The sequence below is a fragment of the Fringilla coelebs genome (assembly GCF_963513975.1).
Source record: "Fringilla coelebs genome assembly, chromosome: 2".
Classification (NCBI taxonomy): Eukaryota; Metazoa; Chordata; class Aves; order Passeriformes; family Fringillidae; genus Fringilla; species Fringilla coelebs.
Genome location: NC_140029.1, coordinates 79229105 through 79242243, shown reverse-complemented (window position 1 = coordinate 79242243; position 13139 = coordinate 79229105). Strand labels below are relative to the sequence as shown.

The 13139-nt window shown below is 42.1% G+C and overlaps 1 protein-coding gene across 1 annotated transcript in view; it reads right to left on the bottom strand.

The window, feature by feature from the left end:
- MAML2 (mastermind like transcriptional coactivator 2) overlaps window positions 1-13139 on the bottom strand; it is a 205531-nt gene that overhangs the window by 49949 nt on the left and 142443 nt on the right. The window contains exon 2 of the mRNA XM_084200866.1: window positions 9576-11024. Coding sequence (XP_084056992.1) covers window positions 9576-11024 — 1449 coding nt within the window. The remainder of the gene's footprint in view (window positions 1-9575; window positions 11025-13139) is intronic.

Sequence of the window (13139 nt, the reverse complement as noted above, 5' to 3'; positions counted from 1 at the left end):
AGGATGAGAGCTTCAGGATTCACAGTAATGATAGGCTGAGAGGAAGACAGCAAAAAGAGGACTTTACACGCTCCTTGTGCCACGAGGCTGGCATGGCACAACAGGCCAAAATGGAAGAGTACCTTTGGCTTTTTTTTAGGAAGCCCTTGCCAAAGATAAAAAAAGCCAGTTTGTATGCCTTTGCTAGGAATATGTTAGTGAAACAAGTGAGCCGGTCATGCAAACAACTTGTTCAGAAGAAAGCAAACCAAGTGTCAAAAGCCAGGCAGAGTTCAACAGCTAAGCCTGGAAATGAGACACCCAGATTATTCTGGATTTGCTCTGGTTCAGTTGATGCAGCAGATAAACAGTTAATGCCATTAGTGAACAAATGGCAGCGATCAAAAACCAACAGGAAAAGGCCACCACTTGCCATAATGTGAGTGAAACTATTGCGCTGAACGCCCTCCCTGCTGGGAGGTGGCAACACTAGATAAAAGCAAACGGAAAAAGAAGTATTTTGGAAAAAACCTTTCCCTGCCCCAAATAAACTTCTTCCTGCTGGAAATTTTTGAAGTCCAGTTATTACTGTTAAGTTAGGTTTGTTTACAGGAAAAACAGAGAATGATGGAGCTGAAGAGTCTCAATTCTCAGCCTGTGAAATACTCATAAGACCCACTTAATGTTTGTGGATCCCATGCATAATGAGGCCCATGGAATGTGTTGCAGGGAGAAAACAATGAAGAGAGACAGGTAGCATGCTTAGCATGCTGCAGAAAGGGTTAAAAGTGGTCAGTTCATCACTCTCCTGTGTGGTGCCTTGGAAGTTTTCACAACACCAGATGTGTGAAAAAAAAAAGAGGAAAGCAAGCCCAGTGAGCACCAGTAGACATCCTGGTGCCCTGGAAGCAGTTAAATTAACACCCAGCAGGGACAAATTTGCAGCTTTGGGAACAAGCTTAAAGTTAGTCTGTTTTCATTCCTGGAGTGAATTTGCAAGTGTATGACAGTGAAGTACAGCCTGGGAAGGAGCAGGCGGCTTTGGATTAAGGATGGATAGCCAGAATTTGCTCCCACCCTCCCTCCTCCCACTCTGTTTTGCACTTAGGCTGTGAAGCTCTCAATACTTCTGCTAATCCCTCTGTCTTCCCATGTCTTTTACCAGTTCCAGTAGGAAAGAAAAAAGTAATTCTTTTTTTTTCCCCCCATTCTAGCTGAAACCAGACAAGACTGGAGTCACCCCAGCAAAACCTGCTTTAGCTGGGACTGCAGTTAACAGTCCTTCGGAGAAATCTAGTTCTGCAATGGATAAAGTTGGATGCTTTTCTAACTAGAACCAAAGCACTAAATCCTTTAGTAATTCATCACTCAGTTGGAGCCGGGCTGTGGCCCGGCTTGCAACCACTGCAAATTATAGAAAAGACTGGAAAAAGAAAAGTCTGTGAGAGAACATCTAAACCATCTTCACAGAATTACAGAAAGCCCTCACAGTCCCTCTCCCTCATACAAGTTACATAACAAATTGGATCCACAAAAATACCATCTTTCCTCATTTTCACACCTTGGTTATTGCAAATATTTTGGCATCAGTCAATCACAGGGAACATTTCAACCAAGGTGGATTACACAGCTTCTTATGAAGGCCTGAGAAGGCCAATCTCCCTCATTCCTCCTCATGTATATCTTTGGCAAGGTAGGAAGAAACTTCAAACCCTGACACAGCCTTCTCAGAGAGGTGGTTGATTGCCCAAGCCTGTCAGTGTTTGAGGTATTTAAACCTTATAAAAATGTTGGTCAGCCCTGATTTGGTGAGGCAATTGGACTACATGATCATTATAGCTCCCTTCCAACTGAACTGTTCTATATATTGTATTCTGTTCTGTTCTATAAGTTAGTTATGCAATGGCTACATTAGCAGCTGTAGATGGTGGAGGAGCTGTAGGGTCCCCTGAAGGAAGAAAACCAGAGAAAGGGTTGTATTAGTTGCTTCCCAGTGCGACAAGTACGCTGCTTATTCTGTCTCCCTGACTGGCAGGATGAACAGCATGGCCTGCAATACGTAGTGTGTCCTTTCAGCTGGCAGTTTGAAAGGTTCAGGGCTGCATTTCCTGCCCTGTTCTGAAGACTTCCTGCAGATGCTTTGGGAACTACAGGACACAAAGTCCTTATGCTCCTTCACTTATTCCTGGCATAGGATACAGAAACAGTTCTTAAGTGTTACCAATCTTACACTTCCCCATTGCAAAGACTGTAGGTTCTTGTCCCCTGTGTATCAGTAGCTCCTATCCTGCTCCATTTTCTCCCACACTATTTGCCTTAGATGTCCTGCCTTCCTCTACCTGCACCCAGACTCACTCTCAGCTTCCTCCTCCCGAGCTGCCAATCCTTCTCACTCATTCCCTCTTACCCAAGCCCAATTTGTACTCTGTATTACTGCCTTCCAGGCTTCTTCCTACCCTCAGACTCTCACTCACTCTGTGCTTCACTCCTTTACCAACTGCTCTTCTGTATGAGATAAAGAGGGAGATAAATATCGCTCCTTTTACTCAATTCCTGTGCTTTCTACTGATTCACTGGGTCTGGTTCAACTCCAGAATCTGTCAGAGGATTTTTCTGCAGTGGTAAGCGTATCCAACAACTCCAGTGGATTGATTGTAACGGCTTTGAATGACATCTTCCTTCTTTATTTCTTTTCCCAAATACACAAGAATATATAAAATATACAGTAAGATTTCCTTCATCTCAAGGTTTGGCTGGCTTGATTATTTAGATTATAAATTCTTCAGGGCAAAACCTGTCTCTTACACTGTGTGTGCACACTACCAGAAACAGGCATGCAAGCAAATGAAGCAGGCAGATGGTTCTGGAATAGTTCTGTTGGAGCATCTGGCTGATTTTCTGGAACAGCATCACATTCAAATGGTAAACTCACCCGTGAAAACTCACATTAAAGGAACATTACTAGGTCTGTTGCTGTCTTAACAACAGTCATCTGTGGCCTGGGGCAGGTCTTCACCATAAAAACACCAGCAGTAAAAGTGGCTGAATGGAGGAATAAATATTTGCCATTAAGATATTCCTTAATTTTGAACCCCTAGAGAGATATATTACTGGGACTAAGCACTCTTGAGCACTTCGGGGAATTAAAATAATAGGAAGACTCTAGGGAGAACTGGGGCTTGTTAATGTTTTTTTTTTGTTCCTTGACTTCTCGAGGTATTCATAAATTGCCTGCAAACAAGTAAAAACTTACAGGAAAGGGTTTTTCACCATGCCAGCTCTAAATGGTTGTGGAATTATATTGTTTTTCCAGGCTGCCTTTCCAAAATCCCTGCAGGAAGTTGACTCAGGGCTTGACTCTGGCCTCAGATGCAGGCACAGCAATAGCAGGAATCCTCACTTCAGCCAGGTAAGAAGCCCTGGTGGACACCATAACTTTATGGACAAGTTCACAGATCAAGACAGGCTAACTAGCTCCCTAGCAGAGAATCAGACCTGAAGTATCCTTGGCCCCTTTTCTTCTGGTTAGCATGCCATCTTCACAGTTTCTTATCTCAGACTTGTCCTGTTACACTTCCTTTCCAGTTAATCTAATAAGCACAAGCTCATGTCCTGATTTGCTGATGACCTCTCACTTTACACTACCACCCTGGGCCTGTAAACTGTAATCTCAGCCACCAGCACTGTGGATCTTAGTTGCCATTTGTTCCCTGCAGCCATCCTCATCTTCTATGTACACACTCAGGACCTTGGCTGTGCCCCTGCTTTCCTTCCCTAGCCCATGCTGTCCAGGTGGTGGTGGAGTACAATCAGAGGGCTGAAGCAGCTAACAACTTTACTGTACCCTCTGTCTCCAACAGTTTTTTTTTCCCCCCACAACCAAGACAACTGACTGAGTTATGAAGGGTCTCTTGGATCACTGCAGTTCTCAAACCAACATCTTGAGAACCCACAGGTAGGGAAAAGTTCATACCCATCAAGTTCTTTCCATAGTACACATCTTATCTTTGATCTTACAGAAGTCAAATCAATGTTATCCCTTTGAAACAGGTGACATTTTTAATCTGAGTTTATGCAGTCCTTCATGGAATTACATTTTGCCCTCTCAGTAGACCTCCCAGGCACTTTCACAATGTTAATAGATAATGAATGAGACTTCAAGTGTGCTGACATTAGCAAAGAACTCACCCAGGGAAGTTCAATGATGTTTTTCATTGGCACCTTCATGGAAGTATCTTCAAAAAGCAGTTCAAAAGACATGCCAGGAGCTGTCTCATCTACCTCCCAAATCCCACAACCAAGAAGTCTTTCACCATGGATAATAACCTACTATTCTTCCAGTGTAAATGCTTTATGCAAAGAGTTCAAGAAACCTTATGGAACTTGGGGTGTCTCTGAAACTTTGAATTACAATATCCTCAGGGACTGACTGTCCACAATAGGATTGTGTATGTATTTTGTTCAGCAAACTGAGCATGAATGATATAAGGCACTACCAACAAAACTGTCCATAATGACAATACAGGAACTTACAACATTTTTTCTCTATTTTCATGCTCATAAATCAGCTATGACCCTGCAATTGATGGTGGTTATTGGGACATACTCAAGTTTTTATCCAGAATATTTAATTCAGAAGTCCTTGTACAAGGGAATGTGACCAAAATGGAGCTATCAAGAAGAGCTGTCAAAAACATTATTTTTATACAGAGCTTTGAAAGAAAGGTCACATTGTTATTTTCTTACACTATGGAACAGTTTCTATTATTACAGATTCCAAAAGCCTGGAATCGTTGTCATTTATGATCTAAGTAAAATTCAAGTCCTGGTTTGTACCCATTACCAAAAGCTACTCTACATTTTCTCTCTTCATTTCACAAACATTTGTAAAATACTTCCTTCACCCTTGAAAAGAGAGAGGTTGCCTCACCAAAATGTGTTCTTCCTTTCTTCCATAGTGTAAACACAGAGGTTTAGGAAAATACTCTTTTAATAAAGAAGACACATTTTCTTTGAGAAATTTCAGGGGCTAAATTAGAAATGTAAATTACTACTCAGCAGTGAATGGTAAGAGTTTTTTATAACTAATGTCAAAAAAGACATTTGTTCTTTTGGTCCTGGTGCTTCTTCCTCACATAGCACGCTAACTATCTGAAAGTTTAACAGATACTTTTTATTGAATCCACATGGTACCCATGCTTAAAAAAAAAACAAACAGGTAGAACTGCTTCTAACCTATATCCTGCTTCTAACTATCCTGCTGTGAGTTCAGTTACACTCTCCTGAAAATAAATGAAATTTCCCTGGGCTTACACTGGAGAAAATGAGAGGAGAATCTGTTTCAGGATCTCTGCAGAACTGCCAGGTTAGTTGAAATACTACCTCTGTCCCTTGGAGATATTTCAGATGATGAATGCATATTAAGCTCTGGGCAGTGGAAGGGATGGTGTATTTGAATGGTTTGCAAGGGGGGGTCACATCAGTACCTGGAGCTCCTCTGTGGTGGCACATCCCTTGGTGCAGTGCTGATCAGTAATCCTACAGGGAAAACATGCTAGGAGCTGGTACTGGAGAAGGGACTGCTCATTCTTCAGTCGGAAGGAAGACTGATTGGACATAAAAGGAGCCTGTTAAGTTCCAGTAAAGAAAATGATCTAAGGTGTGCTCCAATTAGGACAAGTAAGGGCAACCACCACCACCACCAACTGTGACTAATCACAATTCTTGGGTTATTGAAAAAGAGTGTAGAGATGTGAAAAAGGAGAAGGTGATCCCATCCTCAAAGCAATTCTTAAAGAACAAGGACTAACCAGGCCCTGAGTTTTCCACAAGCAAACACTGTTGTGGGTTGTATCTACACTGATGTATCCAGAGCCTTAAAAATATGGACTACTGGTTGTTCATGTAAAGTGGAGGGTGAAGCTCTCACGATCCCTTGTGTTATCCTTGCCTTCAAAGCCAAGACTAAATAGGACACATGCCCACATGTAGCAGATGAAGTGGCCTTGCTCTCTTAGGGTTCCTGTTCTCATGAGCTCAGCCTTCTATTCTCCCTTCCCTTGAGCAAATGAAGTTGAATAAAAACAATTGGAGAAAAATTCAACTTGAAATCCTTGAGTTTAATTTGGCTTTAGGTCAAAACCAGAAGGGGATGAATAATATTTTATTTAGTAGATACAAGCTTTTCTTGCTGTTGTTGTTGTGGGGGTGTTTTTTTTGTTTTGTTTTTGTTTTTATTTTTTTACTTCTTCACAGAAAAGTAATAGATCTTATTCAACAAATAAAATGGCTGATCAAAAACTTTGAAAATGTGTGAGGTATTTCTTGGACTAGTTAAAAACATCAAGTCTTCAGTTCAAAAATCTTATGTCTTACTTCAGAAGCATCTCTCACTGACTGGGTGAGAAAAAGGGTAAAGTTAGACTTCTACCCAAGCCCAGTTACAGATTTTCAGCTGAGGCTCTGTAGAAGTATCACAAACCTGATTAAACCTGTATAGAATTTGGAGCTTCTAAGTACTTCCTAAACAAAGAGAGTGTTGAATTTCTATGAGTTTTTTCATGACTATGTGTATGTTGCATTCAGATAGACAAAAGAAAGGAATCTTTCCCAGAACACTGGAGAATAAAGGAGAGAGGCAAACCAACCCTTCATTCAGATCAACCTTCCAGGAAACCAAGATGATTTCCATCATTTTTATGACTTTTCCCTAGAGGCAAAAGACATCTAATTAGCAAATCCCTCTGTACATTTGTTTCAATTGACACAAAGGGAATGTGACAAGCAGAGAAATACATAAGCCCTACATTTCCAGTTAACCGGTTTGGACTGATAAAACCAAGCTCAGATGGGTTTTGGGGATCTTAAAGCTTGAGGAGCAAAAAAAATCCAAAGGGTGAGCTAGTTCTGCTAAAAAGGTGAACTTACAGTGTTCCAGTCAGTGATTTCTGATGGCAGTGTCACAGCAATCCTTTGTGAATGTGCCCTCACATTACCAGCTACAAAGCATTGCAGTGAGTTGTGACATGGTCCTGTAATGATCTGAGGAGGAGTTGAATGATAACAAGCAGAATCAAATCTTGATTCCTCAAGCAGAAATGGAGCATGAGCAAAATAAATATTAATTATGAAGTTAATTAGTAAATGCTGGTAATTAATCATGCATTACTTTTAATGATGTGTAGAAATACTCAGAGGTGGGAGATGATCCTTCAGGAAAGCAGGCTGTGCAGCCTAAATGAGGTTATGTCCCCATTTTGTAAAATCAGCAGCAGTCGACCCACAAGGTCGCTTTGACCTTTGTTGTCTTTACTGGAAGATAATACTAGCAGTGTCTCCTCCCTCTTGATTTAATATCTAGATTTATGTGGCAAGCAGACCCTGTCCAAGGGGTTGGTGGGCTCTTGCAAGTATAGGCAGGTGCTAAAGGGTCCACAGGACTCATATATACTGCCAGGTAAACAGTTACATTAAAACCTTTTAAAAACCCTGTAATTCATGGGCCAATTATATTTCTCAGTATCCAGCAACTACAAAATAGTTTAATTGAGAGAGACATAATTGATGTTCTGAACTTCATCACCACTTTGGAACAACTGCTAGGGATCTCTAAAAAACAGCCAATTATCTCTCTAGAGCATAGAAAAAACAGCATCCTTACTGCAAAAGCCCCGTAATCTGTCTCTAAAAAGCTTCCAAGCTTCTCAGCTGCGCTGGGGGTCAGGTAGCCACATCTTGCAGAAACAGCTGAGGGAAGTGGTCAGATGACATGAAACATTGGAAAATTAGTTGGCAGAAAGAAATCTGTGATGATAGGCAAAACCCCTTCCTTGGTGTAATATCTAAAGTTACAATATCACTTAGGATAAGTTTCCTAAACCAAAGACCTTGTGGCTGCACAGGTGAGAAATCCCACTATGCTCATGGTAAATCTTACAAGTACTACTAAGGCCAAGGTGCCCAGTCCCATCTTGCTGGCTGGGCTCCCTAAGCAGCAGCCCGAGAGGACACAGAGCAAGTAGCTAACATTACTTCAAGCAGAGTTCCTCTCATGTTTTTATGCCTCTCCAGAATGTGACCTTGCAAATTTTTTTCAGACAAACAGTAGTGTTTGCAGAAGTCTTGCCTGTCTCCCCTGTGATGACAGATTGCTGGAAGGTTCATGATGGCTGAATGAAGGAACTGTTAAAATTCTTCTGTCTGCCAGTCTTTTAAGAGAAGGGGGAAATGCACCTAAGAAGAGAGCACACAGTGGCTGAAGAAGAAGAATAGCTTGCAGACACCTCCCATAAGACAGCAAAACTGTGCTTGCATCCTGCAAACGCTCATTTTACAGCATCTTTCCACAAAGCAATTTCTCACACCTGCCCACAGGTTTCACCTGGTACCTCTTGCTAAGGGACTTGCTGGAGTAAGTCACGGTTAATTGCTCAGGAAATTTAAAAGAGTTAAAAGGAGAAAGGTGTGCAGGCATACAACTGTATCTACTCTTTTTAGAGCATCAACCTGTTCATCCAGTTTGGTGAAGAAACTCCAGCTTGGAAGGATTTGTTCACAGTGCTACTTTCTGGGAGTCCGTGGAAAACTCAGGCTTTCATTTTTAAGTAGCTTCTTATAGCTTTTTTCACATCTACAAATTATCTCCACACCTATACTGCAATTCCATATCTTCAAATATGCTGAGATGAAATCCCACCTAAACTACTCAGAGTTGCCTAAACATTCCAAGGTCAAATATGTTTTACTTGTTTTGTACCTGGTTTCCAGATTCTGGGGTACAGCAAGTTTGCACATTCTCACTTTGATTGGCAGGTCTGAAACTTGGGATCTGAGACCTGGGTGCACAGGCACTCGGCATAGCACAACTAAGCTAAAACAGCAGATCTTGTCAGGGTACTGTCTCATGATAACACAGTGGGAGCTGGCTACATGGAACATAATTGTAGACATATCTGTGGCAACCTTCTCCTTCATCTCTCAGCATGTATTTTATCCACAGCATATTCCCAGAAGTGTGATGGGTGTTTAGAAAGCTCACAGATAAATCTTAGTTTTTCTTTGCCAAAACGATAGCAAATGTGCAAACAGTATTTTTTGTCATATCAGTCAAAAGATATCTAAAAACAGAATTTCCTAACCCTGCCTCCCTGAGAAAAATGATGGCATAAAAATTAACATTGTAAAACACATTATCTAAGATAACATAGGAATTCATTAAAATTTTGACTTTCAAAAGAGCCTAAATTTTTGTAAGCTAGAAAACTTAGATGGGAGTCCAAAATACACTTGCATCTGCCCTGCTAACTCACCTTTCTGACAAGTATCTACATAATATATAGCAGTGACACATTCATTCCATTGCATGAAGAGAAAAGTATTATGAGCATGTCCTTCTTGAAATTCTTCTAAATGTGCATCCATGATACACCTGAATAGATTCTAAATGTGCCATCACCAGCTCTGCAGAAGTGCATGCTGAGAGGGTCATTAAGTGCCACTGGGACACATCACCTGCAGGAATGAGACCAGGCTAGAAAAACCTTTTTATCACTTGGACCAGAACGATTCTGTAACAAAGAAGGAGGTATTTGTCTTACCTGTCTGTGCTGCTGAGAGACTGGATACTGCAAACCTGAGATTTGCTGGCTTTGCTGCATTTTCTGAAGCATCATTTTTTGCTGCATTGCTAGGGTTACGTTAGGTGGCCTCTGGAGAGACTGGTTTGGGAGAGGCTGAGCAGTTTGTGGCTGCGGCTGTTGTTGCTGCTGTTGCTGTGGCTGCTGCACGGGAGCTGAACCCTGTGCCTGCTGGGTGTAGTGCAGAAGGGCAGGCTTGTTTTGGGAACCCAAAACCGAAGGCATCTGCTGGTTTGTTTGCTCTGAGTTAAAGTGAAACAAAGGCTTTGTGTTGCCGTGATGCTGCTCTAGAGGTGGCTGAGCACTGTTGATAAAGTTTCTGTTGAGGTCCTGAGGCTTCTGTTGCATGATTATGTCCATGGGATTGCTCTGGGGAGTGGTTGGTTTATAAACATAGTTGTTCATCCCTTTTGTCTGGTTTCCATTCACTGGCACCCCAAGCATTGCTGAGCTTTGTGGGCTGAACTGCTGCTGGCGAAAAGAGGGACTGGGGATTTTCTCTTGCACAAAGGGTCCAGGGGAAGGTCCTGATGGAGACAGAGTGGACCAGTTGGCTGTCTGGTTCTGCTGCTGCTGTTGCTGCTGAATCAAGGCATGCTGCTGACGATTGGCTGCAATCTGTTTGAGCTGCTGTGCATGAGACACCTCCTGCCAGTTAGGCAATGGCCGAGTGGACGCAGAAGAAACCTGCGACACCTGTGTTTGAGGCACCGAGGGGATGGGTGAAGAGGCAGACATGGCAGTGGAAGCCATAGTGAAGGCTGGACCTGTAGAAGAAGGCCTCATCTGTGGGGAGCCCACAGGAGCCTGATTCATGCCTGCTGCATACTCACTTTTTATCACCATCTTATCCATCTGCAGAGATCTCACAGGGCCCCTCTGGCTCTGCTGCCCAAGGTCAATGTTGAATGGCTCATCTTGTTTTATCGTGGCATTTATCATATTCTCTAGCTCAACATCACTCATTGGTGGCACTGATATATTAGTCAGTTCATTAAACAGTTCCTGAAGCTCAAGATCCATCATTTGGTCCCATGAGTCTTCCCCATATCTGTTAGGGAACATGTTCTCATGGGATGTCTGGCCATCTAAGTGTTTGCTGCAGGACAGTGTTTCTCCTGGTTCTTTCTTTACCTCTTTCAAAGTCATATTAAACATGTCATTCCCACTAGCATGGGTATTGTTTGCTAGGCTGCTGGCCTTTCTTTGTGATCCTTGCCCCACACTCATCGTTCCTGACATTGACTGGCTTTGGCAATTGTTAACATGTTGTCCACCTTGTCCCACTGGGATATTGTCACCCACTCTTATCCTCTTAATGTCAAGGAAAGAGCTCTCTGAAACACCATTGGGCCTTTTGTTGACAGGTGACAGATTTACCACCAACTTTCTCTTCAAGGAGCCTTGAAGCTGAAAGAAGCAGAGACAAAAAAAAAAAAAAAAATCATTAGATGAATACCAAAGAAATAATTTAATTGCTTGAAAGGCAACAGGCAGGTAAGCATTGCTTAGTTCAGAAAGCTCCTCTGGGCTTTTTTTTGTCAATGAAGCTGTGCAGAACTGTAGGCAAATAGGCTTTAAGTGGTGAATCTCCCTGCCACCACCACCCTTGCCATCAGCATTTTTTGAGCACTGCTTCTTCCTGTTCATCACAGACCCCCTTCCCCACACAAGTGTGATGAGAGATGGAGGTAGCCAGAGCTGTAGTTGGTAAATCCCCTTTGTTCCAAATTTACTCCAGTCTAGCTGTGCCAGACAGATCTAAAGAATTTTAGACAGCAGAGAAAAATGCAGTCATGAAATCTACCCTTGTGCCTATCTGGTGGTGCATGTTTTCATTCTCCCAATTTTGGTAAATGATCCAGAAAAACATTTTTGACACCTGTAGAGTCCAAAAGTCCTTGAAGACATTATAATGGCACACACAAGATCAAGGCATCCTTAGCTCATGTAGGTTTATACTGGCCAGAGATTTGTATAATTAAAAATGTTAGATATTAACTTGTTGAAAACTGAGAATGAGTTCACTGGAGCCATGTCAGGTTATGTCAGCCAAGGGTCTGGCCCATGATATACTTACTGCCAGATTATTTTCCAAAGATGTACATTAATACATTAAGCTCTTGTTTATGTCCTGAAATATCTCTTATAAAACATATAGTCCACTCAACACTGCTCTGAGAGTTGTAACTCTGTTTTGTTTTCCTTGAATATTTACAGTGATACTTCCATTTGCTTGCCAGCCCTGTGGGCCTACTGAAGGAAAAGAGGTTCATGGCTCTGTCTTCCTGATCTACTCATCTGCTGTGGCTGTACACACAAATTCCCACCCCGTGCACAGAAAACAGAGATGTCAGTCCTATGAGCTGAAAAGCCTCGACTTGGTACATATGCCCTCAAGTAAGATTCAGATGCCCTCAAGAAGAGTTGCTTTGAACGCATAAAAGAACAGATCACTTTAAAACAAGGGCAGCTGTCCTATATTTAGCCCTTTACATTTGACCTTAGAGGTCTTTTCCAACCTTAATGATTCTATGATTCCACGCGCAAAGGGGCACACAACGAGGAGCGTGCACATGCAGCCCTTGCAGAGCCAGCACACATTGTCCCTGCTTCAGCCACGAGCAATGCCAGGAAAATAAGCAGTGAAACACAGCTCATCTTCTGCCTTTCTGCACTTGGGCAGAAGTGCAATGGCCCCGGAGGCATCAAGACAATGCCATCTGAGAAATACCTGTGTGTGCCAGTGAGAAAATAATGCCTGTACACACTGTGATACCTTGGGAGGCTGCGAAGGGCAGAGAGAACCGAGAACTCTAACTCTCCATTTAAGTGAGGAAGGATGATTTATGAGATCTTCCAGTCACATTATTTTAATCATGCTGTTTCATGTACAGAAGTCCCTGGGCACGTAATACTCTATTGTGGCCTCTATGCCCCTCAGTTTCAGACTTACCCATAGGTAAAACCTCTTCCCAGTTAACTCCAGATGTGAAAAATTTTATTCTGGTGTAAATATCAATTAATTGCTCAAAAAGAGTTAACTGAGAAATACATATTTCCTCCAAACCCCCATATTCTTCCATTGCATCATCAGGTCACTGAGTTTGGCCCTTAAAAATAAAGTTTGTCATTTCTCTCTCTGACACTGAAAATCCAATTTCATATTTCAAGTTAACTTCACAGCATAGCTTTTAAATCACAGATTCATGTTTTCATAAAGACAAACATGTTGATTCCTACTTGTATACGTCTACAGACTGTGTGCATGCAAGAGTAATTAATCGTCACTAGGTGTCTCTCACTGGGGAGAAGTTTTGGTGGTCACGGCAAAGAGCACAGACTGTCTTGGATTAGCATGTTCCTTCTGACACATGAGTCACTGTACTTTCCTTTGGAACAAAAAAAAAGGTAAGTTGCACTTCCTTTTACCATCATCTTTGCTGTCAGTGTGTTTATTAGAAACCATGCTCGTACACTCAAATTCATCTTCCTGGGAAATGGGGAAGTCCGCAGGTCATTAGA